The 20,888-nt window shown below is 40.9% G+C and overlaps 1 protein-coding gene across 3 annotated transcripts in view; it reads left to right on the plus strand.

Annotated features, from left to right (window-relative positions):
* The window catches only part of slc25a21 (solute carrier family 25 member 21), a 464,076-nt gene that overhangs the window by 346,130 nt on the left and 97,058 nt on the right, over positions 1–20,888 (plus strand). For 2 of the 3 annotated variants that reach the window (XM_067991474.1, XM_067991475.1), the window contains exon 4: positions 16,380–16,463. In XM_067991474.1, coding sequence (XP_067847575.1) covers positions 16,380–16,463 — 84 coding nt within the window. Of the gene's footprint in view, positions 1–204; positions 772–16,379; positions 16,464–20,888 lie in introns of those variants that run through there. The other variant, XM_067991476.1, reaches the window with a different exon arrangement.

Raw genomic sequence — 20,888 nt, forward strand, 5'->3', positions numbered from 1 at the left:
GGGTAAGTAGAACAACTGGTGGAGGTTGAGTGTTCAAATTTATTAACTGCTTGCATAAAAATACAACTAAGGGGTGCAGTAATCTATTAACAGGTTTTAAAATACTCGTGTAATGTTCTGTGTACTGTATAACAACCATCTCAAATGGGGATTAGATATTGCAGACATTTGAAACAAAAAGTTGAGAAAGAACACACTCATGACTCCAAAAGGAAGAGAAAACAAGAGTGTGACTAACACCGACTGGGAGAATCCATCAAGAAAATAGGGGAGATAGGTTTGGAATTCTACTCAGAAAAAAGATTACATGAAATTACATAGATGAGAAATTGCTCCTGAAGGTTGGTTGGAACAGTGGATACATCGATCACAACTGGACCGCTAGGGAACTGGATACATTTCCAGAGAAATGGACGCATACCTTCATTTCCTTCGTTTAAAATTCCCGCGTGGTTTAATGGACTGCTTGGCAACTTCTTAACATTGCCTCCACAAGTTTGCAGTTACACTGCAGTGTACTGCGGATGACTCTGCATCTGAATTACATGGAAGTGTTAATGCAATGTCAAATTTGCCTCATAGCAACATAATCTGTATAATATAACTGACCTACAAAGTTTGTTGCAGTTTGCTTAAAAATTGTACTTGGGGGAAGAGAGGGTCATGGCTATTCCTTCAGCGTTGGCAGTGGTATGGGCTGCTCAGAGTCCAGTGTATACTCGGCATATCAGTAAAGCAGCTGATGAATCATTGAGTGAAAGGCATGAGAAGGTAAATATGACAATTTGCTAGCAGGAACCATAATACTTAAATAGTTGAAATGAGAAATAAATAATCTATAAAATGAACAGAGCATTTATGCTTCGCAATGCTATTGTTAATCCTATTTTAAAATAATATTTGTAAGAAATAGTTTATTGTTTTTAGCTAGAATGTTGAGTGACATGGTAGTGAAGGAATTTTGAAACAGATAACATGGGCATGATTTTAGCATGGAGGCAGGAACCCAGCGGGTAGATAAATAATCACGTGGGATACCTGGAAATAACTTGAGCATTTTGGATTGTCCGATCGCAACTGAATTGAAGGCATATGAAATGTTAGTTCCAGGCTTCGCATCTCCAAGCTGTGCAGCAGGCGTAATGCGCACCCACATGACATGATTTAAAGCCCACTATTTAAAGGGCCAATGCAAAAATGGATTTTGAAGAAGAGAGGAGTAAAAAGCGAAAAGGAAGGACATAGAGGAAAGTTAGCACCCAGGTTCTCAGACACCTCCCTTGAGATACTACTAGTTGCTGTGAGAAGCAGGAAGGAGCTGATATACCCAGCTGATAGGAGGAAGAAGCCTGCTTCTGCCAACAAGAAGGCGTGGTTGGAGGTGGCAGAAGAGGTCAGCAGCAGGAGCAAGGTGCCCAGGTCTTGGTGCAGTGCAGGAGGCGTTTTAATGACCTAACTTGGTCAGGAAAAGTGAGTACATTTGCTGATTCACCCACATCCTGTGTTGTTCAACACCCTCCCCCACCCCCCTCACTCTTTGTGTTGGCATGCCTGCTCCATCACATAATTCCTCACACCCAGTTAAGTTTCAGCCTCAACCATCCTTCACTTTCTGTGTACTTCCTTAACTTTTATGCACTGACCACTGACCACTGCCACTCACCCCAATCCTGGTGCAATGTGATGTACTTGTCTGATAGTCACCCTGTGATGCATCTCTTCCATGGTGAGCCTCACCCAGAGCAATGCATTCATAGAGTGAAAACGTCACCTTCAAAGGTCTTTTCTTTCTTCCCTTGTAGGAGAAGAGAGCGCAAAATACAAGGGAGAGGAGTAGAACTGGTGATGGTCCACCGCATATAGTGGAGCTGACAGATGTAGAGGAGGAGGCCATGGAAATAAGTGGGACAATTGCATACCTATCCATCAGATATGGAGAGACTGGAAACCCACAGATGGCTGGTGACAGAACTTTAACATCTTTCTCACACCTGATGAATTGATTTTACCGATGAGTGAACTGTGCCAGACCTCAGTATGGTCATTGTCACTTTTCCGATGAATAATTCATATCACTTTCTGTTATCTTCCAGGGCCTTCATGATTTCAAGAGCAATTGGGAAATGGAAGACATTGATTGTTCAGAGGAGCTTATTCCTTCTGAGGGTGCACCTTCACAGGACATACAGCCACGCACCAGCGCAGACACTTGCACTTCGGTGGGTCCTGTTAGACAGATAATTGGGTTGTCACCTGGTGATTCACCACTCACAAGTGTGCACGAGCAGACACTGGTGGAAGGGGCAGCTGTGAAGAGTTCGCATTGGAGGGCGCACTCCTCTCCAGCTGGACATAGATGCCGAACCCCGGGGACCATAATTGAAAATGAGAATGATTGAGGCACAGCTGCACCTTTGCGAGGTACCGGAAAATGTGTCACGCACACCCTCCACAATAGCAGAGAGGATGGAGGAGTCCAACTCCATCGCTACTGGATTGTTGTCGCAGGTAAACGTGAGAATGTCTGCAAAGGAGAGAGTGGCCGCCTCCATTGAGTTTCAAGCACGGCTCTCAAATGAGTCTATGCAGGCCATGACCATGCATATTCTGAATGCCAACATGTATGTTGCCTTAAACAAGATGACAGATATCTTATCTGTGGCCTTACTACGCGATACATACATCTGTGCACCAACTTGCTGTCGAGCAGAGTGGTGGGAGTGATGTTGTGCTGGCCTGGGAGAGGGTTGATGGCGAAAGGGGACATGGAAGTGAGAACTCCACTCAAAGCATTCACGTATCTCCCCCGTTTCCACCACCCCCCCCCCCTTCCCCAACCAATACCCGACATGCTGCCTCCTCTCCCGAAGGCCGAGTCTGCCCCTGCACGACTGCAGGTGGAGAAGTCTTTGGCGGGGCCCTCAAGGGCTCCAAAAGCCAGAGAGTGTAGGTCAAGGCAGGGATCTGATCAGCCTGCCTCTACCTCTGCTGAAGCCACAGAGTATGCACCACATAGAAGCAGCAGAAAGCGAAAGGTTAAGTAATTGTAGTTCACCAAGAGTATGCACAAGGGTGTTTGGCGAAATGTCATGTTGCTCATTTATATATTTTGTTATGCCGCATTAAATTTAATCTATCACCACTACCACATCTTGGCCATTATTGCGTCCCATCTGTGAAGCCGCCCTTTCATTTGCTTCAACATGAATGGCAAGACGACACCCATTGGGGTGGGCGTGCAATGGGTGTATGCGTGGTTGAAGGACTGTTTAATGCAAAGGGAGGGGCGGTGATGGTGCTGGCAGTGATTGTTCCAGGCAGCCTGAGTATGTCAAATCGTTCACATTGCACATCTCATTTTGAGAACCTGTAAGAGATGAGAGCATCCCTGGCATCATGGGCGGCAGTGTGCGTGGCTGCTCTGGCGATGGGTTACCCATCTTCATTTTCCTCATCCTCCTCTTCCTCTTCTTCGTTGTTGGAGCCAGCAGAGGATTCTTGATGAGCGCATTCATCCTCTTCCACCTGTAACCCTCTCTGCTGCACTGTGCTGTGCAGGAAGCAGCATATGACGATTATTTTGGACACCCCAGCTGGCGAGTACTGAAGGGCTCTCCAGTTCTATCCAGACACCTGAAGCGCATCTTCAACATGCCTATTGCTTGCTCAATGACACGCTTGGTGGTGATGTGGCTCTGGTTGTACTGTTGCTGTGCTTCGTTGGTGGGGTTTCTCACAGGTGTCATAAGCCACATCTGCAGGGGGTATCTCTTGTCTCCAAGGAGCCAGCCCTTAAGTTTGTCTCCTGCCTGGAAGAGGTTCGGAATGTTGGACTCGCACAAAATGAATGAATCGCGACAGCTACCAGGGAATCTGGCGCATGCCTGCAGAAATCTCTTCTGGTGGTCGCACACCAGCTGTGTATTGATGGAGTGATATCCCTTTTGGTTTGTGAACACTCCTGGCTCATGTGGAGGTCCTCGGATTGCTACGTGTGTGCAATCGATTGCGCCCGGAACCCGTGGGAAGCCAGCCGGAGAGCTGAAACCCACTGCCCACCCAGTCTGGCTGATGTCGTCGCAGGGGAAGTTTACATAGTCGGATGCCCTGGCAAAGTAGCCATCCATCATCTGTCTTGTACACTTACATGCAGATGACTGAGAGACATCCTAGAGTTGTCACCAGTGGCACCCTGGAAGGATCTAGAGGCGAGGAAATTGAGGACAGTTGATTGACTTTAACTGCGACGGGCAATGCGTGGCCACCAGGTCCAGCCGGAGCAGCTCTTCCTGAAGGAAGCTGCAGATATCTACGATCACCTGCCAACTCAATCTCTGCCTGCGTAGGCATTGCTTTTCAGAGAGGTCAAGGAAGCTCAGCCTCTGCCTGTATGCCCTCTCATGTGGGTAGTGCCTCCTGCGACATTGGCCCCTCTGTTGGTCCCCTCTCTGCTCTTTTCGAGGTCCTTGTGACGCAACTCTGTCTTGTGCACCTGTAGATCCCAGAACTGCACAACATGCCTGCCGCATATGGTGATGGACCGCCTCCTCAGAGGTACTATGGAATACCTCCATTACGTCCTCCATCCCGATTTTGTCAGTTTGAGGGGCTCCAAAATGTTGGTAAATTTTTGTGAACACAAGAATTCTTAGTCTCAACAAAGAACTCTTAGTTTAAGCACAAAGAACTCCCAGCCAAATGTTTGCCTGAGGGAACTGAGTGCCCAGCTACAGTACCTCATCTTTTATTGAGATGTGTCAATCACTGGTCTAAAGGGCCAGATGAGCTTTGATTGTATCTTGCCTCCATTTCAAAGGCGTGTTTCAGAAGCTGTGAGAGGCACGTTTAGGAGAAGTTAAATCCATTTCTGTTGCAGCATCTACAAAAAGTTAATTACCTCAAGTGTTTAAAGTACCTCAATTGCCCGTTTAACTATCGGCCCACTTGCTTTAAGTGGGGACGGGACTTTTGGGTTTCTGATGTGCACGTGCATCCTAACACGCCTGGGTTAAACCCAGAAGTAGGCCTTTTGGAGCCAGGATGCGGACCTGCTCCAAAAATCAACTGTTTTTACTGCCCACTCACCCTCAACCCACCCGTTCTTGGGGGTTAAAATTACCTCTCATATTTCTGCATTTACTCTCGCTCATGTTTAATTTGCTTTTCGCTAAAAATATTTCATTAATTATTGTTGGATTTGAAGCTTTGACTAAGAAAGACATTCCTACAATTGTCAAAGGAACCTTTTACAACACGCAAAATGATAAATCTGCAGGAACCAACAGATTCCCCTGTGAGTTCTGTAAACAATTTTGGTCAGCCTCAGTTCACTATTTATGGAGTTAATTAGATTCTTTAAAAAATGGCTCCTTTCCAACCACAGTAAAAGCAGTACTTGTGTGCAGTATTTATAAAAACAAACCTACTGGATTATGGTTTATGTTGACCAATGCCTTACCGGAGAGAGACAAATTAATTTCAAATATTTTTTTCTTACTTTGAATGGAATCAGTTGAAGAGTTAAGTATTATTTTTAATATTAATCATCTGGCAATTGAGTAAATAAATTCAATTTTGACAGCTGTGCTGGTGTCAAAAGCTGTTTTTCCTAGTGAAGTGAATTTGTAGTAATCTGGAAAAATGATTGTTACTCCTTGGTTAAAATCAACCCTGACTCCCTCCCCCACCTGAGACACACCATTCTTCAAGAGAATGCTCTTTATTTTTCCCACTACTTAGAGGGACCAAAAAACAAAAAATCTTTCTTTCAACCCTGCTTTCTACCTTGTTTAAAGAAAAAACGATCACGCTTTGAACTATTGCTAAATTGAAAGATTTACAAAAATTGATCAAAGATTTCGGTGTTAGGGGTTCCTTTATTGTCTTTGTTATTTAGCTAATGCCATTTTCCTTTTTTTTTTACTGGATTTTAAAACACAAACACACCGCCATAAGATGAATGGCATTGAGCTCAACTCAAATTCATAGATGAAAAGTTTGTTTGCATTTTCATCCAATATGTACTGGACATGGTCTGTAACTAAATTCATTAATGTATCGGTCTCTGATTGAATTCAGGGTGAAGGCTGGTTATGCAAAATCACTTTAAGTTTACAGATCTGGAAAACACAATTTTTTATTCCTTTCACAGAAATATTTAATTCTTTGTTTTACAATCAGTTGAGTTTGGAGTACATGATTAGTTTCTAAATGTTTGTTATTAAGAGTGAAGTATTCTTAGTTTTAGAACTAATCTTTCCATATATTGCAACTTCACCATCCCTTTCATCTGCGAGTCAAAACAAACACCATTTCTTACATAGAATTACTTAGAATGTACAGCACAGAAACAGGCCATTTGGCCCAACAGGTTCATGCTGGCGTTCATGCTATACACGAGCCTCCTCCCTCCCTACTTCATCTAACTCTATCAGCATATCCTTCTATTCCTTTCTCCCTCATGTGTTTATGTGGCTTCCCCTTAAATGTTTCTATGCTAGCCGCCTCAACTATTCCTTGTGGTAGCGAGTTCCACATCCTAACCACTCTCTGAGTAAAGACGTTTCTTCTGAATTCCCTATTGGATTTATTAGTGACTATCTTATATTTATGGCCCCTAGTTATGGTCTCCCCCACAAGTGGAAACATCTTAACTACATATACCCTATCAAATCCTTTCATAATCTTAAAGACCTCTCTCAGGTCACCCCTCAGTCTTTTTTCTGGAGAAAAAAGCACCAGCCTGTTCAATCTTTCCTGAAAGGTACAACCCCTCAGTTCTGGTATCATCCTAGTAAATCTTTTTTGCACCTTCTCCAGTGCCTTCATATTGTTTTTATAATATGGAGACCAGAACTGTTCACAGTACTCCAAGTGTGGTCTAACCAAGGTTCTATACAAGTTTAACATAACTTCTCTGCTTTTCAATTCTATCCCCCTAGAAATGAACCCCCGTGCTTGGTTTGCTTTTTTTAATGGTCTTATTAATCTGCATCGCTACTTTTAGTGATTTGGTAATCTGTAGCCCCAAATCCCTCTGCTCCTCTACCCCATTTTGAGTCTTATTATCCAAGCAGTATGTGGCCCCCTTATGCTTCCTACCAAAATGTAATACCTTACACTTACCTATATTGAAATTAATTTGCCAATTACATGTCCATTCTACAAGTTTATTAATGTCTTCCTGTATTTTTTCACAGCCCTCCTCTGTATTAACTATACCCCCCAATTTGGTGGTGCTCACAAATTTTGAAATTGTACTTCCAAGTCCAAATTGTTTAAGTAAATGGTGAACAACAGTAGTCCCAGCACCGATCCTTGTGGGACACCACTTCCCACCTTTTGCCAGTCTGAGTAACTACCTTTAACCCCTACTCTCTGTTTTCTGTTCTGTAGCCAGCTTGCTGTCCATTCTGCTGCTTGTCCACTGACTCCACATGCTCTGACCTTAGTCATGAGCCTACTATGTGGTACCTGATCGAAGACCTTTTGAAAATCCAAATATATTACATCTACTGTATTACCCATGTGTGCGCTTTCTGTTACTTCTTCAAAGAATTCAATAAGGCCTTCCCTTTTGAAATTCGTGCTGACTATTCTTTATTATATATTTGATTCGAGATGTTTTTCTATTATATCTTTGAGTAAAGATTCCATTATCTTTCCTACCACCGACGTTAAGCTAATTGGTCTATCGTTCCTTGGACTGGTTCTATCTCCCTTTTTAAATATAGGAATCACATTAGTTGTCTGCCTGTCCTCTGGCACTATTCGCTTTTCTAATGATTTTATATATATATATATATATATATATATGAATGTAATAGTGCCTCAGCTATCTCCTCCCTAACTTCTTTTAGTATGTGCGGATGCAATCCATCTGGACCAGGGGTTTTATCCTCTCTAAGTTTGATTAGTTTATCAATTATCTCCCCCCTTTCTATCTTAAAGGTATTTATATCTGTTTTGTTCTCTTCTTCTAATGTTATACCCACCATGTTAGTCTCACTGTTAAATACTTAGGCAAGTAATTATTTAATATTTCTGCTATTTCTCTGTCATTACCTGTGAGTTTATCATGTGTATCCCTTAGTGGTCCAATCCCTACTCTGATTTTTCTTTTGTTATCTATGTATCTGTCGAATACTTTATTTCTTTTGATGTTCCTTGATAAATAATTTCAGTTTCTATTTGCCTTCCTACTTGTGTTTTTTTACTTCTTTCCTAACCTCTTCATATTCCTTTTTGTCATCCTCACCTTTGTTGTTTATGTAGTTAGTGTATGCCTTTTTTTTCAGTTTCAATTTTGCCCTTATTTCTTTATTCATCCATGGTATATTATCATTGGCTAGTTTGTTCTTACTTTTTAATGGGATATATTTCTCCTGGACTCTATTGATCACCGTTTTAAATGTTTCCCACTGCTGTTCTATTTCATTGTTTATCAGTAAATTTTTCCAGTTTATTTTCCCTAGTTCCGTTCTCACCCCCTGAAAATCAGCTTTTTTCCAATTTATTACTTTGGTCTTTGTCTCACTTATGTCCTTCTCAATCTTTATCTTAAACCTTATTATGTTGTGATTGCTATTGCCTAGATGATCCCTATGCTTACTTCTCTTATCTGTTATGGTTCATTTCCCATTACTAGATCCAGCAGTGCTTCCTCTCTTGTTGGGCTTTTTATATACTGGGTAAGAAAGGAGTCCTGCACACATTGTAAAAACTCCATTCCCTGTACCCCTTTACCTACCTCTTCTTGCCAGTTTATTTAGGGATAGTTAAAATCTCCCATGATTATTATTCTATGACCTTTACTCATTTCGCATATTTCCTTACATATTTCTTCCTCCACCTCCTTTCCACTATTTGGTGGTCTGTAGTATACTCCTATTAGCGTGACCGATCCCTCTTATCTTTTATTTCAATCCACATGGATTCTGTTTCTATCCTTTTGTTAGTGATGTCCCTTTTTTCTGCGGGCATTATGTTATCTCTAATTAGTACAGCTACTCCACCCCCCCAACCCCCCGCCTTCTTCCTTCTCTATCCTTTCTGATTATGTTATAGCCTACAATATTTAGTTGCCAGAGCTGTTCTTTATGTAGCCATGTTTCAGTTATTCCTCCTACATTTGGTTCCTCGCGATGGATTATTGCCTCCGGTTCCCCCACGTTATTTTGCATGCTGTTTACATTGCTGTACAGGTAGTTTAATTCATGTTAAATAGTTGTTCCTTTTATTTTATTTTTAACAGTCCTTTTATACTTGTTTTATAATTGTACTTGTTCCTTGACCATTTATATTATATTTATTCCTTACCCTGGCCTGACCTTTACAGTCATCTCCTGTTTCTTTTATCTTTAAGCTTTGGTTATTGCAACCAGATCCCTTCCCCCATCTTGCTAGTTTAAAGCCATATCCACCGCCCTATTTATCCTTTCCACTAGGGCTTTGGTCCTATTCAGTTTCAGGTGGAGCCCCTCCCAGCGGTACAGTTCCTTCCTATCCCAGTACTGGAGTCAGTGTCCCATGAAATGGAACCCCTTCTTCCCACACCACTCTGTCAGCCACGCATTCACCTTTCTGATTTGTCTATCCCTATGCCAATTACCACATGGCTCAGGTAGTAATCCTGAGATTATCACCCGGGAGGTCCTGCTTTTTAATTTAGTTCCTAGCTTGTGATATTCCCTGAGCAGGACCTCCTCCTTGTTCTTCATTGGTGCTGACATGGACCACGACAACTGGATCCTGTCCCTCCCTTTCCAAGTTCCTCTCCAGTTGCTCCGAGATGTCCTTTACTCTTGAACCGGTAGGCAACACACCCTCCTGGACTCTCGGTCGCGACTGCAGAGGACACTATCTATCCCTCTGATTATAGAATCCCCTACAAAATACACAAAAAATACAATTATCACTTAACAAAATTAGCTATATATCAGTGGTGATGATTTATCAAAAATGCCAAATTGAGGCAAGAATATAAAGGTAAATTCAGCAAACACACACTCCCAATGGTGAGCCATACCGTAAAGAGCACAGGTTGCAGAATTGGCCAAAAAGTAACTCCATCTATTTCCTGCACTCCGTTCAAGTGCAGCTTCCGCACTGGGAGTGCGGCATTGGTAAACTTAACTTATAAAGTTTTTAGAAATAGGAAAAAGCTCAAACCTTTTTAATAGTTTTCAACCCAACCTACCCATTATATCTTTTAATATAATAATGATGAATTAAAAAAAACTCTGATGGAAATATACTAACTCTGATCATAGGGAGAAGGAGCAACTATTTTCAGATATGATAAAAGTTAGTGAACCACTGTCCCTTGGATCCACCATAGTCTATTCTCTCATTCCTATTGAGTGTAATTTACTGGCAGTTACTTAACATCTGTTTAAGATTTTGATCTAGATCAGCCTTAAATAGGTGTTACCTGAAGCCATACTTCCTCCATTAGAAATCCCTTTCCAGCAGTCAATATCTAATGTTGTCTCAAGGTCTGAAGATTGTGCCATTTTGTCTCTCTTAGAGCAGCACCCAAAATAGATTTTTTTTGCAGTATTCTGTGATAAGCAGAAGGTTCTTAAGACTGAGATGAGGAGAAATTTCTTCACGCAGAGGGTTGTGAATCTTTGGAATTCTCTATCTCAGAGGACTGTGAATGCTGAGTCATTGAGTATATTCAAAGCTGAGATCGATAGATTTTTGGACTCTAAGGGAACCAAGGGATACGGGGATCGGGCGGGAAAGTAGAGTTGAGGCCAAAGATTAGCCGTGATCTTATTGAAGATATATATATATATATATAATGACTGTCCAAACCAAATTAGCAATAATACTGTGGAGGATGAATTCCTGGACTGTGTACGAGATGGTTTTTTAGACCAGAACGTTGGGAGCCAACTAGAGAACAGGCTATCCTAGATTGGGTGTTGTGCTATGAGAAGGGGTTAATTAATAATCTTGTTTTGCGGGGTCCTTTGGGAAGAGTGACCATAACATGATAGAATTCTTCATTATGATGGAAAGTGAAGTAGGCCAATCCAAAACTAGGGTCCTAAATCTAAACAAAGGAAACTACAAAGGTATGAGGAGTGAGTTGGCTATGATAGATTGGGAAGCTTCATTAAAAGGCATGATGGTGGATAGGCAATGGCTAACATTTAAGGAACGAATGCATGAATTGCAACAGTTGTACATTCCTTTCTGGCTCAAAAACACAAAAGGAAAAGTGGCCCAACCATGGCTAACAAAATAAATTAAGGATAGTGTTAGATCCAAAGAGGAGTTATATAAAGTTGCCAGAAAAAGTAGCAAGCCTGAGGATTGGGAGCAGTTTAGAGATTGATTAAGAGGGGGAAAAAATAGAGTATGAGAATAAACTTACAAGGAACATAAAAGTGGACTGTAAAAGCTTCTACAAGTAACTAAAAAGAAAAAGATTAGTGAAGACAAATGTAGGTCCCTTACAGTCAGAAACGGGAGAATTTATAATGGTGAACAAGGAAATGGCAGAGCAATTAAACAAATACTTTGGTTCTGTCTTCACAGAAGAGGACACAAATAACTTCCCAGAAATGCTAGGGAACCAAGGGTCTAGTGAGAAGGAGGAATTAAAGGAAATTAGTATTAGTAACAAAAATAGTGCTGAAGAAATTAATGGGACTGAAAGACAATAAATCCCCAGGACCTGATAATCTGCATCCCAGAGTACTAATAGCAGTAGCCATGGAAATAGTGGATGCATTGGTTGTCATCTTCCAAACTTATATAGATTATGGAACAGTTCCTGCAGATTAGAGTGTGGCAAATGTAACCCCACTATTTAAAAAAGGAGGGAGAAAGAAAACACGAACTATAGATCGGTTAGCCTAACATCAGTAGTAGGGAAAATGCTAGAGTCTTATTATAAAGGATGTGATAACAGGACACTTAGAAAATATCAACGGGATTAGACAAAGTCAACATGGATTTATGAAAGGGAAATCATGTTTGACAAATATACTGGAGTTTTTTGAGGATGTAATTGGTAGAATAGATAGGGGAGAACCAGTGGATGTGGTGTATTTGGATTTTCAGACGGCCTTTGATATAGTCCCACATAAGAGGTTAGCGTGCAAAATTAAAGCACATGGGATTGGTGGTAGTACACTGGCATGGATTGAAAATTGGTTAACAGACAGGAAACAGAGAGTAGGAATTAATGTTTCTTTTTTGGGGTGGCAGGCAGTGACTAGTGGGGTACCGCAGGGATCAGTGCTTGGACCCCAGCTATTCACAATATATATCAATGATTTGGATGAGGGAACCAAGCGTAATATTTCCAAGTTTGCTGACGACACAAAACTTGGTGGGATTGTGAGTTGTGAGGAGGATGCAAAGAGGCTTCAAGGCGATTTAGACAAGTTGAGTGAGTGGGCAAATACATGGCAGATGCAGTATAACGTGGATAAATGTGAAGTTATCCACTTCGGAAGGAAAAACAGAAAGGCAGAGTATTATTTAAATGGTGATAGATTGGGAAATGTTGATGTACAAAGGGACCTGGGTGTCCTTGTACACCAGTCACTAAAAGCAAACATGCAGGTGCAGCAAGCAGTTATGAAGGCAAATGGTATGTTGGCCTTCATTGCAAGAGGATTTGAGTACAGGAGCAAGGATGTCTTACTGCAGTTATACAGAGCCTTGGTGAGACCACACCTGGAGTATTGTGTGCAGTTTTGGTCTCCTTACCGAAGAAAGGATATAATTGCCATAGAGGGAGTTCAGCGAAGGTTCACCAGAGTGATTCCTGGGTTGGCAGGACTGTCGCATGAGGAGAGATTGGGTTAACTAGGCCTGTATTCACTAGAGTTTAGAAGAATGAGAGGGGATCTCATTGAAACATATAAAATTCTGACAGGGCTAGACAGTCTGGATGCAGGGAGGATGTTTCCCCTGGCAGAGGGGGCCAGAACAAGGGGTCTCAGTCTCAGGATACGGGGTAGGACATTTAGGACTGAGATGAGGAAAAATATCTTCACTCAGAGGTTGGTGAACCTATGGAATTCTCTACCTCAGAAGGCTGTGGAGGCCAAGTCACTGAATATATTTAAGAAGGAGATCGATAGATTTCTAGATACAGAAGGTATCAAGGGGTATGGGGAGAGAGCGGGAATATGGTATTGAGATAGAGGATCAGCCATGATCATATTGAATGACGGAACAGGCTCGAATGGCCTACTCCTGCTCCTATTTTCTAAGTTTCTATGAATGGTGGAGCAGGCTCGAGGGGCTGTATGGCCTACTTCTGCTCCTATTTCTTATGTTATGTTCTCATGTTCTGCAGAATCCATGATACGGTATTTATGAAAACACATAAAAAGGAGTTGACCTCAGATATTAGAAACATTCCTTTGTTCTTTAATGGCTAGTCCTAAAACAGTAAAGGATCTTTATGGGTCTAGCTGTGGAAAGGAGGAATGTTCTCTCTTAAGAATCATTCTTGTTGTAATGCATGATTGCTATAAATGGATAGTGGCCTTTATTTTATCACCGAGATAATATCCATCCACAGTTTTAGAATTTGGTCTCTATATTATTGAAAAAGTATAGGCTGGTAATACTTATCAGCCCTAACAATTTTTTATGGGGGTGAAATTCAACTTTGGCAGGGCACAAAATGGGTGGTAGGGAAGTCAATGCAAAGGAAAATCGAGCGGGTGTAGAACAGACGGCTGATCTGCTATCGCTCGTTTTGATGAAGTTGAATTGAACATCTTAGTGTTGCATATAAGACGTGCTGCGATAAAAAGAAGAAAACTAAAATAAAAACACAGGGTGCTGAAACTACACAGTAGGTCTGTCAGCAACCAGAAAAGAAAGAAGACAGGTTAATGTTTCAGGCGTAGACCTTAAATATTAATCTGTATTTTCTCTTTTCAGGTCCTGATGGACCTACTGTGCACGAGCAGCATTTACTGTTCTTTTTTGAAATATGTAATGGTTGTTGTTGGGATACATTTCCCACTTATTTTAATAAGAAAAAACCAAGTGAATAAGGATTTTTTTTAAAAACTGCACAGGAAACAAGCAAATTATTATTGTATTTCAGCATACACTCTAGTATTGTGATCATTTTAAAAAAAAACTTTAACAGGCATTTGTATAACAGGTTTAATCTGTTTACATTATGTTCATATGGTACTTAATATATTGATACTTTTCAAGAGCTATACAGACCAGAAAGTCCCAGATTTGATCCCTAGTCTGTGTTAAGTTAGCTGATCTGAACTGGGATGACAGAGGGGGTTATACAATTGGCCTTACTGTCCCTTGGGAGGAAGGAGAAAACCAGCTCGCGTTTTCACTCCTAGTCACTATCCTGTCATCCTGTTTGGGATGTTAAGGGGTTGATTTTAACTTTAGGCGGGTGTGCAGGAAGAGCGTTCGTGCCGCCCAACCGCCTGAAGTCCATGACGAGACGCCTGAGCCTTTTTTTTATTCATTCATGGGATGTGGGCGTCGCTGGCAAGGCCAGCATTTATTGCCCATCCCTATTTCCCCTCGAGAAAGTGGTGGTGAGCTGCCTTCTTAAACCGCTGCAGTCCGTGTGGTGAAGGTTCTCCCACAGTGCTGTTAGGAAGGGAGTTCCAGGATTTTGACCCAGCGACGATGAAGGAACGGCGATATATTTCCAAGTCAGGATGGCGTGTGACTTGGAGGGGAACGTGCAGGTGATGTTGTTCCCAGGTGCCTGCTGCCCTTGTCCTATTAGGTGGTAGAGGTCGCGGGTTTGGGAGGTGCTGTCGAAGAAGCCTTGGCGAGTTGCTGCAGTGCATCCTGTGGATGGTACACACTGCAGCCACTGTGCACCAGTGGTGAAGGGAGTGAGTGTTTAGGGTGGTGGATGGCGTGCCAATCAAGCGGGCTGCTTTGTCCTGGATGGTGTCGAGCTTCTCGAGTGTTGTTGGAGCTGCACTCATCCAGGCAAGTGGAGAGTATTCCATCACACTCCTGACTTGTGCCTTGTAGATGGTGGAAAGGCTTTGGGGAGTCAGAAGGTGAGTCACTCGCCGCAGAATACCCAGCCTCTGACCTGCTCATGTAGCCACAGTATTTATATGGCTGGTCCAGTTAAGCTTCTGGTCAACGGTGATCCCCAGGATGTTGATTGTGGGGGATTCAGCGATGGTAATGCTGTTGGATGTCAAGGGGAGGTGGTTGGACTCTCTCTCTTGTTGAAGGTGGTCATTGCCTGGCACTTGTCTGACGCGAATGTTACTTGCTACTTATCAGTCCAAGCCTGGATGTTGCCCAGGTCTTGCTGCATGTGGGCACAGACTGCTTCATTATCTCAGGGTTTGTGAATGGAACTGAACACTGTGCAATCATCAGCGAACATCCCCATTTCTGACCTTATGATGGAGGGAAGGTTTGAGGGTGGAATGTTGTCTTTTTGTTAAGTTCTACATGTGTACCCACTTTTTAGAAAGCATTACCAGAGAGAATGCGATGAGTAGGTCTGTAATTCGGAGGCTCAAATTGCTGGTCATGATTTTTGCAACCTCATGATTTTTGTTATATTTGCAACTCAAAGACTATTACCAATCAAAATGTAAATGTTATATTGTTAGCTACTTTTAAATAACTTGCATAAACCTGTGCCACTCTCTTTACTGGCTGACACCAGAACTGTCATTTTGATCTGCACAATAAACTAATGTGCTCTTCCTTGTTTTATTTTCAGAGGAGAATAAAACAAGAGTTTTTAGGATACTTGTTCATTTGGACCCTTCCAAACAATGAGCCATCTTCAGAAACAAGGTGGACTAAATGTAATTGTTACAAAATTGATTTTCCAACAAATGGAAATATTGGTCATGATGCCCTAGTATCAATGCTTCAGAGTACAAGTTTATTGCACAAATATTTCATAATTTATTTTTCTTGTTGATAAGCATAGGTTGAATCATAAAGTGATGATAAATATTAGCTTTGTGACAGTTCAGAAAAGAATAGGAAAATTGTTGCAATCATTTAATCCATCACATTATGTAAAAAATACCTGTTCTTTATGAAATTCAGAAGTTTAACATAATTTAAATAATTAGCAATTGAACGAGGATAAGAATTGTCAGTCATGATTTCTGAATGGTCTAAGCCATTTATAGGAACTAAAAGAATAGCATTCACACTAAAGGTATAGATTTATACTGCCACGGTCTTGTTTATCTGTAGGGCAGTCTACAGGAAGTCTGTTTGTTGCTGCACAAATATGTATGCAAATACATTGTTACTGGTATGCTTTACCCACGTTATGGTAATATTGAAGAAACCTAGCTTGGACTTACCTCATTTATGGAACTGGAGTTATTAAATTCATTGTCTTTACTTCCTAGGATCCAAATTCAGAGAGGGAAAGGTGATGCAACCAGCTACAAGAGTCTTGGCCACTGCTTCAAAACAATTTTTCGTCAAGAAGGGTACAGATTTTGATTCTAATTACTCATTTTCAATAACCAGCATAAAATGTTGATTTGTTTTTGTTAGAATTACTCTAAAGCAGCAGTATTTTAAGAAATAATTTTTGTAAAGTTTGAAGAAGGAATTTTTGTAAAGATCGATGAAATAATTTTGTAAAGTTTCATGAAATAATGCAATAGAAGGTTCTGTAATTAAAGTTCTAAGTTATTCAGGGTTTGACTGTCAGTGGCAACTTTTTTTTAAACTTCCTATCCTTGATATAATTCGCAAGACAAGATACATGTTTGGGGGGCTTGACATGGTACAAGGAAAGTGAGAGTTACGTAACTGTTATAACATTTCCTCAATTATCCTAGGTTCTAAGAGGAGGGGGATTTATTTTTTGATGTTATAATATTGCTATAAATGTCGACCAGCTTTCTGTATTGCCTAGTGAGTAATGACACTGCCTGGTGTCGCTCTGAGCCATGAACTCAGTTTCAATTCTTGGTCAATGCTGATGTAACCTTTGTGCCACTCCTATTGGCCTCAACTAGGAAGGGAATACAATTGACCAGGGCCCAGGGACCCCTGCTTGAAAGGACACATGTGTAGACATCGGGTGAGAAGAGGATCAGGCTTGACTGGGATCCTTTCCTGATAGAATATCTAGCAGATATTCACATGAAGATGGCTGCTTGTATGAGATATCATAGGGCTGCCAAACTGAAAGGAAAAAGAATCAGTGCCCTTTTGAAGGGAATAGAGGAGATCAAGACATTGTGATTTCATCATTACTTTATCAGAATACTGAAGGTAGTAAGCACGGAGGGCATGTGATCTGAAGGAAGTTTATGAATGTAACATTCAATCACCAACAAATGAGTGGATAGAGTTGAATAATGAGTGGGGACGGCTAATGATGTGAAGTAGGAAGAGGCTGGTTGAGAGGACAGAGCTACAAGAAATCACTGAGTTAATGGAAAAAGAATTTGAGGCACCAATTACTGAATAGTTAGAAATTAGAGAGGAAAGCTGGATAGCCATGATCATAGCTTTGGTGACAGGCCATAATGGTAACTTGTTTTGAAGTGTATGGTGCCGCGTGCTGTCGAAAACTTTGGAGATGCCCAAGACAATATCAAATGATTTGCCAAGAGCACAGTTATGCAGTGTGACATAGACAATTAGATCTACAGGTGGACTGTCCATGGTGAAAATCATAGTTAATGATTAGGCCAAAACTATTACGGTGATGGATAACTTGACAGTTAATCTTGGCTTCTATAACCTTAGAAAGTCTTGCTATAAGGGCAATAAGACCAGCTGTTGTGATAGAGTGAACGTAGGCAAATTTCCAGGTAGTAGGAAATATTGATTGGGAGTATGAGAGATTGATGAGATAACACAGGGCAGGAATAAGTTTGGAGGCACACATCATGAGAATGATGGGAGAGGTACCACTGGAACCAGAAGTCTTATTCGAGTCCATAAAGCAAAGGCTCCAGCAGATCTGGCAGGGGCAAAACTTGATGTGTGTCACAATAGTAGGACAGAATGGACTACTGGAGGAAGTAATTCAGCAAGATCATTGAGCTCAGATTTGGAGGAGAAAAGTGAGCCAAAATGCTCGGTTTCCCATCAGGTTGGAAGAGGGGTGCCACGGAGGATTCACAGAAGTAACAAGAGGCAACTTCGACAAAAGACTTGAAGGAATGGCTTCTGGAGGGACAGGAAGACAACAGTTGTACTCCTTTTCAATAAAAGTTGTATTTAGCTCTCTAATAGTGAGCATACAGAGGTTACAAGCAGACTTAAAATTGGTTTAGCCTGTTTATTTGCACCAGTTTGTATTTTCTGGTTTATCCTGTTTAAATTTGTGGTCTTGGAAGTTTGGAAAGACCTGATCTTAGTGCTATTGCCTCATTAATGGATACATGCTAAATCAGAACATCAAGATCTGTTAGTGTTAGCAACTTGAGATTCATGCAAATTAATGGGAACATTGATTTAAACGTTATATGTGGCCCTACCACCATTGTATACACTATGTGGCTCATGAAGACAAAAAGCTTGTACACCACTAATCTCCGGGATTAGCTGATCATGGATATGGGTTGGCTATTGAAGAATGATCATGCAGGAAACCAAGAGTGTTCAAGAGTACATGTACACTGCAGCTATTGGTCTGAGATTGGTAGATGTAGTTCAGGTTCCAACCAGGCAGAGCCCTTTGTACATTGTTTGATTTCTGTCATGCAGGAAGTTTAACTGCCCTGTTTAGGAGAAAGCTCTACTCATGCCTGGATTCATGAATGGGCAGAGCTATTTCCCTAAAGTTAGACATTTAAATTAAGGTCAAGTATGTTTACAAAGTGACCAGGAGATCCAACGGTATCAAACCACAGCAGTGTGAGACTACTACCTCCAGTGAGTTTGACTCCGTTTCTCTCAAGTCAGATCAGACCCTGACTCGAGACTTACATTGTCAGTTCAGCTTCGGTGTGAAGTGAAAATTGTTTTTTAGCGACATTAATCTTGCAGCGGAAATGCACCCTAACATTCGTCACTGACTGCAAAGTTATGAGTTCAACAGTTTTAAAATAAACCAATAAAAGGTCCGTTGTTACTTTTGGTGCTAATCAGATAAAGCATCTATTCTAATCCAGCATGTTGGAAATGTTATACCCACGCCCTTGTCCTTCACTAAATGCTGTATTGTCATTTCAATTATGCTTTATTGGACTTTCAGCAAATTTGTCTTGTGAAAATTTCTTTGGCTTTTGAAACTGGGTGTGTAAGGATTATACCTGTATCTAGCTTCACCTAGGTATCCATTTTAAAAAGGATTATCGATATATTTAGGTTTTAACATTTGTTTTTGAGTATTAAACAAGTTTTACTATTAACCAATAATCAATCTTCAATTCATTCATTTTCATTCCTAAATTTGTAAAGTATTATCTCTTCATAGTTATGTTCTCTTGTTTCTAGGCTTCTACTTATCATGAGAAATGCTAAAGAATAGTGGTGTGGCTTGTTTATCTTTTCAACCTCCCATTTCCCATTGCTTCCACCCTTTGGGAAAGTGGGGAAGACCAGCTGGGGTTTATAACGTGTTATCTGGACAATGCTTGATCCTTGTCATTTACCTGACCGGCTTGATCCTACTTCCCATCTTTCTGTGGCAAGATGCAATTAATACAGTTGAAGATTGCATTAATGGAATGTTTAAGTGATGCCCTTCTTCCTGTTCATCATCTGAAAGTTTGCATATAAGATGATTAATGTACTTGAGGCAGTTCTCCAGTTTTAAGGTTGACTGCACTAACTGTTAGTCTTCTTGCAGAAGCTAAAAGAAAAGCATTCTGCCTACAGTGGTGTAAATATGCATTAAATTTGTTTTTTTTGTTCATAAGTAGGCACTGAATCACCCAGAGTTAGAAAATGTGGCATTACACAAGCATTATGCCCTTACTGCCAACATGGTCGAGATGAAGGAATTAATTATTTTTAAATCCCTATCTCCATCCACTGTAAAACCAATCCCATTTCAAAGCACAAATGTAACATTTAGCCATTTCATTGATAGTAAAGTCTTATTTATTTTAGCTTTGATAAGTGGTGATTATATACTGTAGTTACTTTGCAGATGATAAATGGTGATTATATACTGTAGTTAGTTTGCAGACAGCAGAAGTTAGCCCACTGGGAATACATCTGTTTATTGAGAGCTGACAGTTTTATAGCCTGCATAAACTTGATCTTGTGCTAGTACCAGGAGCAAAGGTGAATGTGTGCATGTGGCAACATAAAAGTGATTAGTGGGTTATTTTATTATCTCTGTAAGACGGTATCTTACTGGCATCTATAAACTTATATAACTGGCTTTAAGATAAATTGTTTTGGTAGTTAACTTGTTTTTGGAATGAAATAAATGTATAAGGAAAGATAATTGAGAAGACTGTTTTGAATAACTTCTGAACCTTCACCTTTTAGCTAAATGATTATACTGTCAAGCTGTAGGGAGGAAAACCACTAAATCAAATTATACAGGTGTTTCTGCTTAATTTAAAAAGAGAGAAACCTGCTTTGTGATGTATGCATTTGTGTTCTTAAGTTTTAGGAATATATGTTTTTATTTCCATCAGTGGTGTCTTAACATGTGCAGATGCCCATCACCATGTTCAAAAGTTTCTAAATCAAGCTAGAAATCTACACCCACCTTGGGTTTTAATTCTCCCAAAAGAGAGCGTGTACTTTCTACCTGTAGGGACAGACCCCAGTTACTGAAGCCCAGAGAGCTGAGGTACGGTTTAGCAGAGCCTCGGCTTAGGAACCCCGAGGTGTGCAGAGGGGTACTGCTAGAGTTTAACTAGCTAAAACTGCACAGCTTCCCACTACTTGTCCATTTAGGGTCACCCTACATATTCAAACATTGGCTT

Source organism: Heptranchias perlo, chromosome 10, assembly GCF_035084215.1.
Source record: "Heptranchias perlo isolate sHepPer1 chromosome 10, sHepPer1.hap1, whole genome shotgun sequence".
NCBI classification, from domain to species: domain Eukaryota; kingdom Metazoa; phylum Chordata; class Chondrichthyes; order Hexanchiformes; family Hexanchidae; genus Heptranchias; species Heptranchias perlo.